Here is a 14,486-nt window from a genome sequence, read left to right as displayed (position 1 = left end):
GAATACGAAGAGCGTGCATATACACAGCACATATTATAAATGGCACATATGCATGTACTAACCCATGAAGCTCTAGCATTCTGTGCCTGTTTAAGAAGGAAAGCATAACACTCTCTGTTTCTGTGTTTATCCCAGGGTGTTATAGGAGCTCCTGGTCCTCCTGGTGTCCTTGGATTGATTGTAAGTGAAAGAGTTTACTCAGAGCCCCCTATTTTGCTTTTTCAGATATCACCTCTCTTGTAGTGTGTAATTTAGCGGTTGTAAAATGCCTGCAAAGTTTCAAAAATCAAAGTGTCTGATAAATGGAGTTATTGTCTCCCAAAAGAAAGAACCAATTCTGAACTGCCTGCAGCGAGTCTCACTTCCTGCACAAATTTACGTGGGTTTGTAAAACATTTGCATAATGCCAGCCTATGGTCTTCACTGGCTTTGACCCTCATACACTGTAGGTGGTAACGCTGTAACCAGTAGACCAATCACAACAGACTTGGACATCTGACCAATCAGAGCAGAGTAGACCTATAACAACAGACTTGGCCATCTGACCAATCAGAGCAGAGTAGACCAATCATAACAGACTTGACCAATCAGAGCAGAGTAGGCTCTCAGGAAGGAGGGTTTTAAAGAGGCTGAACCAGTATCTGTTTCAGATACTGTGAGAAAAGAGGTGATGCTGCAATGTATTTTGAGAAAATGTAAGCGTTTTTTGTCCATCTGATGAATCTAAACCTCTTGTAGGAGGCCTCCAACAAAATTGGGAATCTATAAAATAGCAAGATGACCTTGATAACAAAAACTAGGACAGGTCATAGAATGTGGAGCCCATTATAATGAGCTTATATGCAGGTGAAATAAAATATTATTAATTGATTTTTTTTTTCAATTAATGCAGAACATACTGTATAAGAGATCAAAGAAACACTGTTTTTTAAAAATTGGTTGGATGCTTTTGAAATTTGGACATGCTAAGCTAGACTTCAACTATTGATATTGAAATCCAACACGCAGCAAAGGTTTATTTCAAAATTTTAAAAAAAAAATTCCTAAAAGTTTAAGATGACTGGCATTGGAAACGGTTTGGCAGATTTACTAGTGCAAATTTAGATTGATGGAAATGAATCAAATACAGGCAGAAAAAATTAAGTCATTTGAGCAATTACACAAATGTGCATGCTAGAGAAGTATAAATCAAAAAGAGAAGTATAAATCAAAGTGATGTCAGTTTAAAATGCTTATATACACTACCTTTCAGAAGTTTGGGGTCACTAAGATTTTTTATTTTTTAGATAATTAATACTTTTTTATTCAGCAAGAATGCGTTAAATTAATCAAAAGTGACAGTAAAGACATGTCATAATGTTGCAAAATATTTCTATTTCAAAAAAATGCTGTTCTTTTGAACTTTCAATTCATCAAAGAATCTTTTAAAAAAAAAAATTCACGCTTTCCACAAAAACATGAAGCATCCCAGCTGTTTTCAACATTGATGATCATAAATGTTTCTTGAGCAGCAAATCATCATTCTGAAGGATCATGTGACACTGATGACTGGAGTAATCAGCTGTGATCAAACAGAAAACAATTGTAATTGTAATAATATTTAACACTACTACTGTTTTACTGTAAATACAGCCGGTGTGAGACTTTCTTCAAAAACACTTAAAAAATCTTACCGACCCAAAACCATAGAACGGTAGCATAGCAATCAAATTAAAGTTATAACTAATCATCGATACAAATCACATCCCACCTGTAACTTTGTCAGGCTTTTATCAGGATGTCTGCTCACTCTGTGTTCAGCATTTATAAGAACATTGTGTGTCTGTTAATCTGAAAATCAGTTTCACCTAACCAGCATGATGTGCATATTAAATCCACATTTGCTTTTACAAATGCTAACAAGTTGATGGCATATTTTCTGTTGGTTTGTTCAAAGTGCCCCCTTCAGGCATCTCTGAGCATGATGTTTTACTTCAATAAAACATTAAAACCTTTTCTCTTCTCTTTTCCAGGGTGATATGGGCCCTGCCGGGATAATCGGTTTACCAGGACCAAACGGACTGAAAGTAAGTCATGCACACATGTAGCCCACACATACTCTATCTCAAGCACTCACCTGCCACTTTAGTGTTTGTGTGTTTGTGTTTGTTTCAGGGCGTCCCGGGGAACATGGGCGAGCCCGGACTGAAAGGTGATAAGGTGATCTGAATACTCTGTTATTGGCCTGTTTTTGCAGCATGTGATTGAAATTCTCTCTCCCCATTGGCCACCCTGTGTTACGCATGTTTTAAAAGCTCAAGCCTTGAGTGGAATGTTGTCAAAGAGATTTTAAATGAGTTTGTCAAAATAAAGTTCTGTAGAATTATTTTTGAGGTACAAACACAAACAGATTTTTGAGAGAGAGTTCAGTACACGTTAAGCTTTATCAACAGCTTTTATGTCATAATGTTGATTATCATGGTCAATTATTTACTTCTATGAGTCAAGTTGCCTGTAATATTGTCTAAATTATCCATTTAGCAATGCTAATACTTTAATGAGTGGTGCATAACCAACTTAATTTGTTTGAATAGAGTTTTATTCATAAAAATAGTCCCTTCTGGTGTCCTTGTGTATATTGTGCAAAAGTTAAAAGATATAATTTGACATAAAAAAGATCAGTAAGCGATTCTAGCACCCTAGTCTCCTGTCAGCTCATGTAATGTTTAAGTCTTGTGGATCTACTTTTACCACAATTGTTCTAAAAACCTGAAGAAGAAATTATGTTCTGTGCTAAATAACTAAATAACTTTGCATTAAATCTGGAGTGTTGTCTTAACAGTTTATGACTACATTAGTTCAAATGATCCGGCTTGAATGAAGTCTTGCCCTAACCATCTTCTTCCATCACTTTCTCTGGTCTCTTTTCTGACTTTGACTTACTTCATAACTTGTTACTTACTTCTTCCTTCTCTTTCACCTTTTCTCTGTCAGGGTGACGTTGGGCTTCCTGGAGAGCAGGGGGAGATTGGGTTCCAAGGAGACAAGGTATAGCTCCCAGAGTGACCCCTCATTTCCCTCCGTCAAATACACATTTGCACACTGTCAGCACAGAGCAGTGGACGACCAGATGTTTGATGTTTAAAATAAAATCACCTTCTAATTGCCCCGATTTTAGAGCTTTCATGGACAGTTACACATGCACTATCTCACATACATGCTCTTGAACTTGTGTTTGTGCTAATCTGACGAATATTTAACTGTGTGCATTTTATTTTTGTTTGTTTCAGGGTGTGATGGGTTTGCCGGGATCACCAGGACCTCGTGGAAAACCAGGACCACAGGTTTGTTTCTTTCCTAAAATAATCTGTCTGGATAAACTCACACTCGCGTTAACTCACGTTCCAATCCCGTATGACTGACTTTTTTTCTGTTCAAAAGTAGAAATTCTCGTTCGTACTGCTTTTTTTCTATGTAATTAATCCCCATGAAAACCAAAGCTCTGAGCTTCAAAAAAAGTCTCAAAAGCGCCATAGACATTTCTAAACGTGGTCCATGTGACTTCTTCTGAATTCATACAGAATCGCATCAGTAGTATTAGTAATTTTTCTGAAGCTTTTTACATCCATTTTGAACCTTGAAAGCCATGTAAAATAGCATTTCTTTCAAAACAATTCTTCGAATCTTCTTTTGCTTTCTGTGGAAGCAAATAAATAGAAATGGATAAATAATAGATAAACTAACCTTTCCTTTAAATACATGACCCATAATGCTTTTTTACATGTTCAACTTTCTTTAGTGTGTCTAAGTCCTTCCAGCAGGAGTTCTTCTCTATATCTGTATCACTGTTTCTGAACTTCCTAAAACGCCTCAATTGTAGTCTTGAGTTTCTTCCAGGAACAAGCACGTCACAATATTCCTCATTTCAATAATTCATACGCAAAATAAAGGGGCGGGGCCTGGTTGAGTTCATTAGTAACGTGTTGAAATTCATTGTTATGGTAAGGGGTGTAACGTTTTTCAAACACACTTGAAGTGGTTGACCAATCACAACATGCTGATCCAGCTGGCCAATCAGAGCACAGATTGCTTTTCTGAAGGAGGGGCTTCATAGAGACTGGAACTAAACAAAGCGTTACTGACAGACTGGGAAGAGTGGAGAAATATTTTAATGTTTTTTGAAAGCATGAAAACCTATTCTAGTAGACCCCAAAAACTAAATCACGACTTTGTAAAAGGGCATAATTTGGCCACTTTAACTGAATTGGGTTTTTTTTTGCCTGTAATCAGGTATTAAAAAGCTGCGTAGTGTAACTGAACTTAAGTATTTTGCTTATATTTTTCTGTTTTTGTTGCAGTGCACTTTTTCTTTTTCTTTTTTTTTTTACATATCTGAGAACCTGTGTGAGTTTTGTCCATTTATCAACAGGAGGTCTAGGGTAACAGTTTAACCTAAAAGCTCATGGTCTGAATGTTCAGTTTATTTCATTGTGTATGTGTCCGAATCAGCATCTGGGTGAATTTATGTGTTTTGAAGGGCAAGACAGGAGAGAGAGGGCCCAGTGGATTACCAGGTCCACCAGGACTTGAGGTAGGAATCAACATAACCTTTTTAAAACTACACGGATGCTTTTTCATGTCTGAATGTGTCGCAACAGTTTATTCTGTTAACAAATATACGAAATATGTGATGCTGATTGATGTACTCATTCAAGATTGGCGGTTAATTCTTCACAGGGTTTCCCTGGTGACATTGGAAAACCTGGACTCAATGGACCCGAGGGACCAAAGGTGTGTTATATATAAAGAAAATCTTGTAAAAACAGGTATTTTGAATATTTGTATCTTCATGCTGTTGATGTTTTCTTCATAGGGTAAGCCTGGAGCCAGAGGTTTACCAGGACCTCGTGGAGCGGCTGGACGAGAGGTGTGTGTGTGTGTGTGTGTGTGTGTGTGTGTGTGTGTGTGTGTGTGTGTGTGTGTGTGTGTGTGTGTGTGTGTGTGTGTGTGTGTGTGTGTGTGTGTGTGTGTGTGTGTGTGTGTGTGTGTGTGTGTGTGTGTGTGTGTGTGTTATTTGCAAGGTCTGAAAGTCTTTAAAATAGCCCTGTGAGACAACAATGAGTTAATCTTCATTTTAATTACTAGGGTGATGAGGGTCCTGTAGGACCACCGGGGCCAGTAGGACTCGAGGTGAGTTGTAATTTAAACATTTGTAAGTAAATTTTATATATATAGCACTTTTCAACACAACAAAGCTGACCAAAATGCTGAACAGAGTAAAGAAAAGCAAAATAACATAAAATAGGACATAAAATTAGATCAAAACAGCTGTGAGAAGAGATACATTTTCACCCGTTTATGGGTGAAAAAATGATAATAGAAGAGATCTGGGGAAGAATTGGGGAATCTATATATGAAAATTACTTTTCGCTGGTTGCTTGTTGGTAAACGGTGATCTTGTTTTTTGAAAATATATATTTTCCAAGAAATGTGATTTTTGATGTGATTGTTTTAGACGGTTATTATAGTTACCTAAAACTGAAACCCTAAAAATTTTTTTTATAATTATTACAAAATAATTGTTAACTAAAAATAAAATGTATAAAACATTTCTCATTTAAATTTAGTTTAACTTGATATAGTAAAATAACTAAAACTAAAAAAACATACCTATATAGACTATTAATAATGAATAGTTTAAAAAAAACTATTAAAAATGACAAAAACGAACAACAAATTTACTAAAACTTTAAATGAAGTTAAAACGAATACAAATTATCAAAATATTAATAAAAAACTATAATAGTATTTCAATAATACTAAAATGTTTTTTTTTTATTTTCGAGTTTTTAGAGGCACAATGTTTTAAAGGCTTTAAAGTTGCATTGATGATGCATTTGTTAATTTTAGACTATTGCAAATAAACATTTCTGTTATAGTTACTTTAACTGGTTAGTTAGTTAGTTAGTTAGTTAGTTAGTTAGTTAGTTAGTTAGTTAGTTAGTTAGTTAGTTAGTTAGTTAGTTAGTTAGTTAGTTAGTTAGTTAAACTGGTAGGCTAGTCAAGTCTCCTGATAGATAGATTATTTAATAGTTAGTTGATAGGCTAGTTAGTCATCAGAAAGATAGATAGATAGATAGATAGATAGATAGATAGATAGATAGATAGATAGATAGATAGATAGATAGATAGATAGATAGATAGATAGATAGATAGATAGATGGATGGATAGATGATTCAACTTTTTGTTCAACAGTCAAAACAGTATCCAGTAATCAATGACATATTCACTCACTAGTCACCATCAGTGGAATCAATCAAAACAGTCCTGTTCATTCACTCCATTGTTATATACTGCCAAAAATTATAATTTCTTTCCCTAGATAGATGTTTTTGTACATTATTTTCTTTTGGTTTGTGGTTGAAATATAACCTGGACATGAGTTCATGACATTTCCCTATTTAATTTTATATGAGATCAGCAATGTACATTCCCCCAATGGACCACAAGGTGGAGCAATGGGGGTTCTCAATATAAAATAAGGTTAATTTAAAATGGCAATGAATCATCAAAGCAAGTAACTCTGGTAATGTTTTTTCTCTAAAAAACAGAAGAAAAGAATACATCTACTCTCATAAGGCAGAACGTTTAGGATCCGTTGTGAACATCCTCTGTGTTGCATAACATTCCCGCTCTGTCTCTGTTTTTCCTCTTTTTTCCTTCTTTCGTTCCTCTTTTTCTTGTTTTACCTAACTGAGCGCTTCTCTGGCACAAACTCAGAACATTTCTGGATGTTCTCCATCATTCTGTCCTCAGACAGGTATCTGTTTTCCTCATCTTTCTCTGTGCGGTCAGTAATTGGATCTGTGTTGGTGAGGCGTTCAGTATGTTCTGACCGCAGCTCTTGTGCATTAGTATGCATACTCTCCAACATAATCAAACATATCAGTGACTTATGGGTGAATCTCATGAAGAAAGGTCATATTTCACCCATAATCAAAGAAAAAATTGGAATTGTTTTTATTTTTGCGTAAACAATCTGTTTGTTTTATAACCATTAAGTTTTGTTGGCATTATGACAGTATTTAAATTTACATTTACATTTAATCATTTAGCAGACGCTTTTATCTAAAGCGACTTACAAATGAGGAGCAATAGAATCAATAAGACTAACAATAGGGCAACAATATGCAATGTACTAATTGATCATTTATTTTTGAATCTGATCTTGCTGATTGTGACTTCATTTAATGTCTTAGCTCATGCATATTAATTGGACGTGATCTTACTATTTTGATGAATAATAAAAGATTTCAAGTCAAAACTGAATTGTAAATTGCAAAATTATGATCAGAAATGTCCGAAAGCAATTTGAACAATAACAAAATTAAATTATTATTTTGGTAACACTTTACTTGAGTCTAATGCAAAGGTATTCATAATGTACATTGTAATACATTTATATTTTCTTAAATATTTGTAACTAAAGTTAAAATGCGTTATATTTGCAGATTCCTTGTAACATCTGAAATCGGTTGCTTGTCATGCTTTTTAATGTATTATAACTGTGGTTACAATTATTAATGTGATCATATTATTCATTACAATGCATTCAAATATTTTATAATCCATTAAATATAAAAGATTAAAGTAAAGTGATGCCATTATTTTCTTAAATTTTTGCTTCTTTATTTTTCAAATAGTTGTTTTTAAAGCGTTTTAATTACCACTATGTGTGCAATGCAGTATATAAATGAAAAAATGTATAGCACTGTATAGACAGTACAATAGCAGTGTGATATTCTCATTACGCATAAGCTTCATTCTCTTTATCCAAAATACATTTCTTATTTTTTTCACTTGTGAAACCGTGTTTATATGTACGGTCTACTCTTTCATCATTGTTTGTCTCGTAACAGATCTTCTCTTTTGTTTTTCCAGGGTCAGATGGGCAGTAAGGGTTTCCCTGGGGCAGTTGGACCTGAAGGGGTCAAAGTGAGAACATGAGCAATATAAACACACAAATCTCCTAAAACAAGCAGGGTCACTCAACACACTCTCTGATGTCTTTCAGGGCGAGCAGGGTGTCACAGGGAAAGCTGGACCCGTGGGTGAGAGGGTGAGTGTATAGACAGAGTTATAGCCTCTAAACACACGTCTGACCCTCACACTGATGATGTTGTGTTTGTTAGGGTCTCGTTGGCTTCATCGGTCCTGCAGGAGAGGCTGGACTCGCTGGAGAGAAGGTAAGAAACACCTGAGACTGTGCAGTAAACATGTCAACTCCTTCAATAGTGTGTAGAAGCATCCCAGGATGCACCTCGTGAAGTAGGTGGAGAGACTGTCCAGAGCTGCACACCCATTGGGTCCAGGTTATGTATACAGTGTGTGTGCATATATATATATGTATACTTTTATTCAGCAAATATGCATTTAATTAATCACAAGGGACAGTAAAGACATTTATAATGTTACAAAAAATATATTTTAAATAAATGCTGTTCTTTTGAAATTTCTATTCATCAGAGAATTATGCAAAAAATGTAAACCAGGGTTTCCACAAAAATATTAAGCAGCACAACTGTTTTCAACTTTGATAATAATCAGAAATGATTCTTGAGCAGCAAATCTACATATCAGAATGATTTATGAAGGATCATGTGACACTGAAGGCTGGAGTAATGATGCTGAAAATTCATCTTAAAATATATTTAAATAGAAAACAGTTATTTGAAATTGTAATTTTGCATTAGTACTGTTTTTACTGTATTTTGAGCCTTGGTGAGCATAAGTCTTCTTTAAAAAAATGCTAGAAAATCTAGTATAAATGCTAGTATAATGTTCTGTTATGTGATTTATTTAGGGTGATCGTGGAGAGATGGGTTTGCCCGGACCTCCAGGAGATAAAGGATCTACGGTACGCCACTCGTACTCACAAATACACACTCATAGAAACAAGCTTTATTGAATTTTTTCCTGTTATCTCTGTAAAGCTGCTTTGAAACGATCTGTATAGTAAAAAGCGCTATATAAATAAAGGTGACTTGACCAATACTGCCCTTAAATTCTCAGCTTGCTCTTCCTCCCTCTTTCTGTCTCCCTCAAATTATGAATGTTGTTTAAAACAGGAAGTTGAACTGTCCATCATAGTCATCAGCTCATGTGTGTCTGGTGTGGGTTGGTGGTTACAAATGTACAAAACATACCATGAGATTACCATAAGAATATACCATGTAATGCAATGTAATACAAAATAAAATATAATGGCCCGGTTTCACAAACAGGGTGTAGATTAAGCCAAGATTAGACCTTAGTTCAATTAGGGCATTTAAGTAGCTTTTTTAAACATGCCCTAGAAAAAAAAAACATTACTGGTGTGAATCTTGAGTCAAAACAATCGCACTGACATGTTATACGATTTATCAGTGCAAGTTGCTTTCAGTTAAAACAGCTCAAACATGCATTTAAGGCCAGAACAAGGCTTAAGCCTTATCTGTGAAGCTGGGGGAATATTTAGTATATTGTATGGTGTGTGTGTGTGTCTGTTTACATGTTTGTCATCACTAACAGGGACACCCAGGAACCCCTGGAGAGAGCGGCCCAACAGGAGCACCAGGCAGTCCTGTAAGTCTACATCAGATACTCAGATAGTCTGAAACTGTCAGACACTTCTCTGGAATGTTCTGTGCTTTTAGTACAAACACACACCCATAGTAGCAGTGATGGAGACAGGAGCCAGTCTCTGACACTCACCCCACAGAGTGTGCCAGAACAGAAGAAAGAGAAAGGAAAGACTAGTGTGCGTCTTTTAACAATGTCTTTTTTTATAGGGTCCACCGGGATCACGTGGACCCATCGGCTTGAGAGGACCTAAAGGAAGACGGGTAAGACATCTGGGTATCATAAGTGTGCAAGTCAGTCATTTCACTTTAATCTAAAGTAAAACAGTACAAAAACTGAACCAGTGGCCTTCTGGTTACCAGCCTTGAGCTTTAACCACCACACTATTTCTACATTTACATTTATTCATTTAGCAGATGCTTTTATCCAAAGCGACTTACAAATGAGAACAATAGAAGCAGTTAAACTAACAATAGGACAACAATATGCATGTGCTATGACCCTTCCCTTAATCTAACGCAGTATGTGGATTTTTTTTTTTTTTTTTTTTAGATAAAAGATATAGAATAGGAGATAAAGTGTTTGTATTAATGGATCAAGTGTTGCCGAAAAATATGTCTTCAGCCGTTTCTTGAAAATGTTCACGGATTCAGCAGCTCTGGTTGAGTTAGGCAGGACATTCCACCAGAAGTGAACAGACCAGATGAAGGTCTGAGAAAGAGATTTTGTGCCTCTTTGAGATTACCACACATTTCTGTTATAGTTAGTTAGCTAGTTGGATAAACTAGTAGGCTAGTTGAGTCGTTAGTTAGTTAGTTAGTTACTTAGTTAGTTACTTAGTTAGTTAGTTACTTAGTTAGTTACTTAGTTATGTATTTAAGTGATAGGCTAGTTGGTCATCTAATAGATATATTAGTTAGTTAAAATGGTAGACTGTTAGTCATCAGATAGATAGATAGATAGATAGATAGATAGATAGATAGATAGATAGATAGATAGATAGATAGATAGATAGATAGATAGATAGATAGATAGATAGATAGATTCTTAGTCAGTTAATTTGTTAATTAAACTGGCAGCATATTTATCCATCTGAAAGATAGATTTTTTTGTTAGTTAATCTGATAGGCTAGTTAGTTGTCCAATAGATATATTCTTAGCTAGTTAGTTGGTTTGTTAAACAGATAGATAGATAGATAGATAGATAGATAGATAGATAGATAGATAGATAGATAGATAGATAGATAGATAGATAGATAGATAGATAGATAGATAGATAGATAGATGTATACGTGTCAATTGTCACGTGTCAATCAAAGAAACGGACGGCGTGTTCGCTCACACCCATGCAAACACACACATTGTAAATATTTTTCATGAACCGGTAGAATCCTCATGAGTTACTGTAGAGAAGACTGAGCTCAGGGATGCAATGGAAACAAGATTAGGAGAGTTTCTCTGTGCCGCTGTCTGGTCTTAGTTAGAGCCCCTCGCTGAGTCTGTAAATCACAACTCGTTGTCTTGATGATTCATTGATTCGATGCGTTTAACCCCATTTTTGTTTCCTGCCTTCACCTCCTCCATCACTGAGAAGTACTGGCCAAAACAGCATAGAGTGTATGTGATAATTAGACATTGACCAATCACTGTTTATTTATAAATAAAATAATAAGAATAAAAGGTATCTTTCAAAAAATACTTTATTACAGGCAAATGTAAAATTGTAACCAATTCATCAATGATAATTCTACGAAAATTTTTATTTATGTTGTTTTGTTTTGTTTTTTGTCTTTTTGGCACTTTTTGGTCGCGTTTGCTAAGGCAAGTATTGCAATTGCTTGAGATATTTGAACAAAACCCATAATCTTTTATTTAAAAAGACTTTAAAAGACCAATAGTCTTACTGAAGATGGGACCTGAGCCGTATCTATAGGGCGAAATATCATAGAACTCTTTGATACTTGATCCAGTGGGCAACCGTCTAGAAAACCCTATCAACTGCACATACTAAAACCCCTCACATCACATTAGCAATTGCGTAGTTTCTCCTTGGCAAGCAATCTAGATCCAAACTTACTAAATAATAGGCCATGATTCTGATCTATTTTGTTGTATGTGCAAGTTCTGTTTGTCCTCATTCTTCAAAAAGGGCTTTTCTGTGACAAGTTCATTCTGGTATCAGTGCAATAGAAAGACACTCTTAAATGTTTGGTTATCACTGTATATATTTGAAGCACATAGAAAGACTGAATTTACTCCGTTTAGATAACACAAGGGACCTGCGGAATGTCCTGCCGACATGTTTTCCAGCATTAATAGGTGTTGAGGAGATAATGGGCCACTTTATTTTCTCTGTTTTATGGCTGTCTATCGGGTTAGTCAGCATATTAATATCAGTAGTAAGCCATATGAGGTATTCCAACATATTATACTAAGTTCCTTCAGCTTCTCCAGTGTGTGTGTGTGTGTGTGTGTGTGTGTGTGTGTGTGTGTGTGTGTGTGTGTGTGTGTGTGTGTGTGTGTGTGTGTGTGTGTGTGTGTGAGTGTGAGTGTGAGAGAGAGAAACAGACAAAGAGAGTGTGTGCCAGCTGGCAGAAACTGTATAATGGTATTGTTTCAACAGTCTGATGTTTTTTGGCTGGACGCACACACCATAAGTTTGTGCAATTATCAGTGCGTGCGCGCACACACACACACACACACACACACACACACACACACACACACACACACACACACAGCATTCTTCGAGTGGGAGCTAATGTGTGTCTGGTCTCTTGATGAAGTCCTTGTGTTCGGATCTCATACGTAGCAGTTTTATAGGCGAGCCAAACCTCTGTGTGATAGCAAGGAGGATTCAGTTGTTTAGGATTGTGTAGCATAAATGTGTGTGTGAGACATTTATGTTTTGTGTGCATCCAGACAGATGCAACAGTTTTGTGTCATGCGTAAACCCCAAGAGCCTCTTAAACATTGACCTACATGCAACGACCCACTATACTGCAACATATCATTAGCCCGCATATTTAAATCCTACAGTACAGCTCCCCCTAGTGTTTGACTATATACTTTAGGATTTAAAAAGGGGGGTGGGGGGGGGGGGTGTGTATATGGCTTAGCTCATGAATATCAATTAGAGAATGCTAAAATATTTTAATATGATAATTTACTGTTTAAATAATGAAGAGTTGAGTAAATAATATAATACACATTATTAACAGAGCATTTTCTATAGTAGTTTTTATTTCCGAATACAAACCTTACAGTTATTTTTGTATTATTTATGTTACTAGTATTTATTTATATTTTGAATTATCTTTTAGTTTTAGATTTTCAGTTTTTAATTTGACTTTGTTTTAGTAATATTATGTGCTTTGTCATTTTTATTTTAGTTTTTTTTAAATGTTTATTTTTAGCTTTAGTTTTTTTTTTTTTATAAATAACTTATTTTATTCCAGTTAGTTATCAAGGGAACATTTCCAAAATTCATTTGAGTTTAAGTTTTTCATCTAATATTTAAAGAAATTTTATTTCAGCTTTATTTCAATTTAAAAAAAATATTTTGGTTACACCTTATTTTAAGGTGACGTAGTTGCATTTACTTACTCAAACAAGTAAAGAGTAATAGTTAATGGTTAGTTATTTGTAATTATGCATCATTTATTGTTATTACTATAGTATGTAATTGTAGTAACTACGTCACCTTAAATTAAAGTGTTACCAATATTTAATACCTTTGGTCTTAATTACAACTCAAAATAAGGTATATTAAATAATTTTAAAAATGTCTCATTCACGTTATACTGTGACTTGTGGGAGCTATCGTTCATGCCAATTTAATGCAATTTAAATTATTAAATACAATGCACTCAACTTGAATTTCCATTTCAAGTGTGGACGAAAGTATCAATTCTTAACTCACTATTTAATCGGACTGCCAAAAGTTCACAAAATGAAAAATCGCAAACATTTGTTAGAAATCTGTATTGTTACAGTACTACCACATACTGCTTCCCAAAATATTCTTGAAAAGTAAAACTACATGCTAGTATACTGGACATAGCTGAGGAGATCCGATTATGAAATATCTCAGCAGAGCTCATGTTTTTGTATCTGTTTCAGGGTCCTAGAGGTCCAGATGGTGTGCCAGGAGAGATCGGCACAGAAGGCAAAAAGGTAAAGGCCACTGCTCATCCAGTGACCAAAGATATTTACTGTACATACTTGAATCTAACAATAAAGAATGTGTCCTCCCAGGGTCCTGATGGTCCTCCTGGAAAAATTGGCTTCCCAGGACACACGGTAAAAATCCCTATATACACATGTCTATGATTGTGTTTCTACTGTAACTGTTGTCTTTGATTGATGGACACAGCCAGTTAATCTGTCCCATCTCTCTGCAGGGGAAGATCGGCGAGTCTGGGGAGGCGGGGCCAAAGGGATTTCTGGTTTGTTTCTTATTGAAATTGATATACTGTGTTATTGTTATCTCTCGCATATTTTTAGGGCTGTTCCTCAAAAATGTAATATGTTTACGTAATAATAATACATGATTTTTGTATAGAACATTCCATTCCATAATAGAATGCAGCTAATTTTGTCACGGGTCAAAATATGAAAACAATAGGAAAATGTGTAACAATAAAATAAATGAAAGCGATAGTGTAATATTTCATTATAACCAAATCATTTTAATAATGTTAACTTATTGTATTTATGATTTATCATTTTATTATTAATTGATTTGAGTTGTCGCTATTATAATCATTTAATTTATTCTATAATACATTTTGATAAATCTGTTTTTGTAGGGGATTCAAGGGCCATCTGGGGCTACAGGAGACAAAGGAATTGCAGGGGAGCCAGTGAGTGATGCTTTATTTCT

General features: G+C 35.1%; 1 protein-coding gene across 1 annotated transcript in view; it reads left to right on the top strand.

Annotated features, from left to right (window-relative positions):
• col27a1a (collagen, type XXVII, alpha 1a) overlaps nucleotides 1-14,486 on the top strand; it is a 72,913-nt gene that overhangs the window by 31,750 nt on the left and 26,677 nt on the right. Inside the window, exons 14-32 of the mRNA XM_077194330.1 lie at nucleotides 136-180; nucleotides 2,013-2,066; nucleotides 2,155-2,199; nucleotides 2,974-3,027; nucleotides 3,270-3,323; nucleotides 4,517-4,570; nucleotides 4,717-4,770; nucleotides 4,853-4,906; nucleotides 5,125-5,169; nucleotides 7,922-7,975; nucleotides 8,055-8,099; nucleotides 8,173-8,226; nucleotides 8,844-8,897; nucleotides 9,551-9,604; nucleotides 9,811-9,864; nucleotides 13,724-13,777; nucleotides 13,859-13,903; nucleotides 14,005-14,049; nucleotides 14,413-14,466. Coding sequence (XP_077050445.1) covers nucleotides 136-180; nucleotides 2,013-2,066; nucleotides 2,155-2,199; nucleotides 2,974-3,027; nucleotides 3,270-3,323; nucleotides 4,517-4,570; nucleotides 4,717-4,770; nucleotides 4,853-4,906; nucleotides 5,125-5,169; nucleotides 7,922-7,975; nucleotides 8,055-8,099; nucleotides 8,173-8,226; nucleotides 8,844-8,897; nucleotides 9,551-9,604; nucleotides 9,811-9,864; nucleotides 13,724-13,777; nucleotides 13,859-13,903; nucleotides 14,005-14,049; nucleotides 14,413-14,466 — 972 coding nt within the window. The remainder of the gene's footprint in view (nucleotides 1-135; nucleotides 181-2,012; nucleotides 2,067-2,154; nucleotides 2,200-2,973; nucleotides 3,028-3,269; nucleotides 3,324-4,516; nucleotides 4,571-4,716; nucleotides 4,771-4,852; nucleotides 4,907-5,124; nucleotides 5,170-7,921; nucleotides 7,976-8,054; nucleotides 8,100-8,172; nucleotides 8,227-8,843; nucleotides 8,898-9,550; nucleotides 9,605-9,810; nucleotides 9,865-13,723; nucleotides 13,778-13,858; nucleotides 13,904-14,004; nucleotides 14,050-14,412; nucleotides 14,467-14,486) is intronic.

Source organism: Siphateles boraxobius, unplaced genomic scaffold (genome assembly GCF_051911475.1).
Source record: "Siphateles boraxobius isolate OS27281-9 unplaced genomic scaffold, OSU_SipBor_1 11, whole genome shotgun sequence".
Taxonomy (NCBI): Eukaryota; Metazoa; Chordata; class Actinopteri; order Cypriniformes; family Leuciscidae; genus Siphateles; species Siphateles boraxobius.
This window is presented reverse-complemented; position numbering and strand designations above follow the sequence as displayed.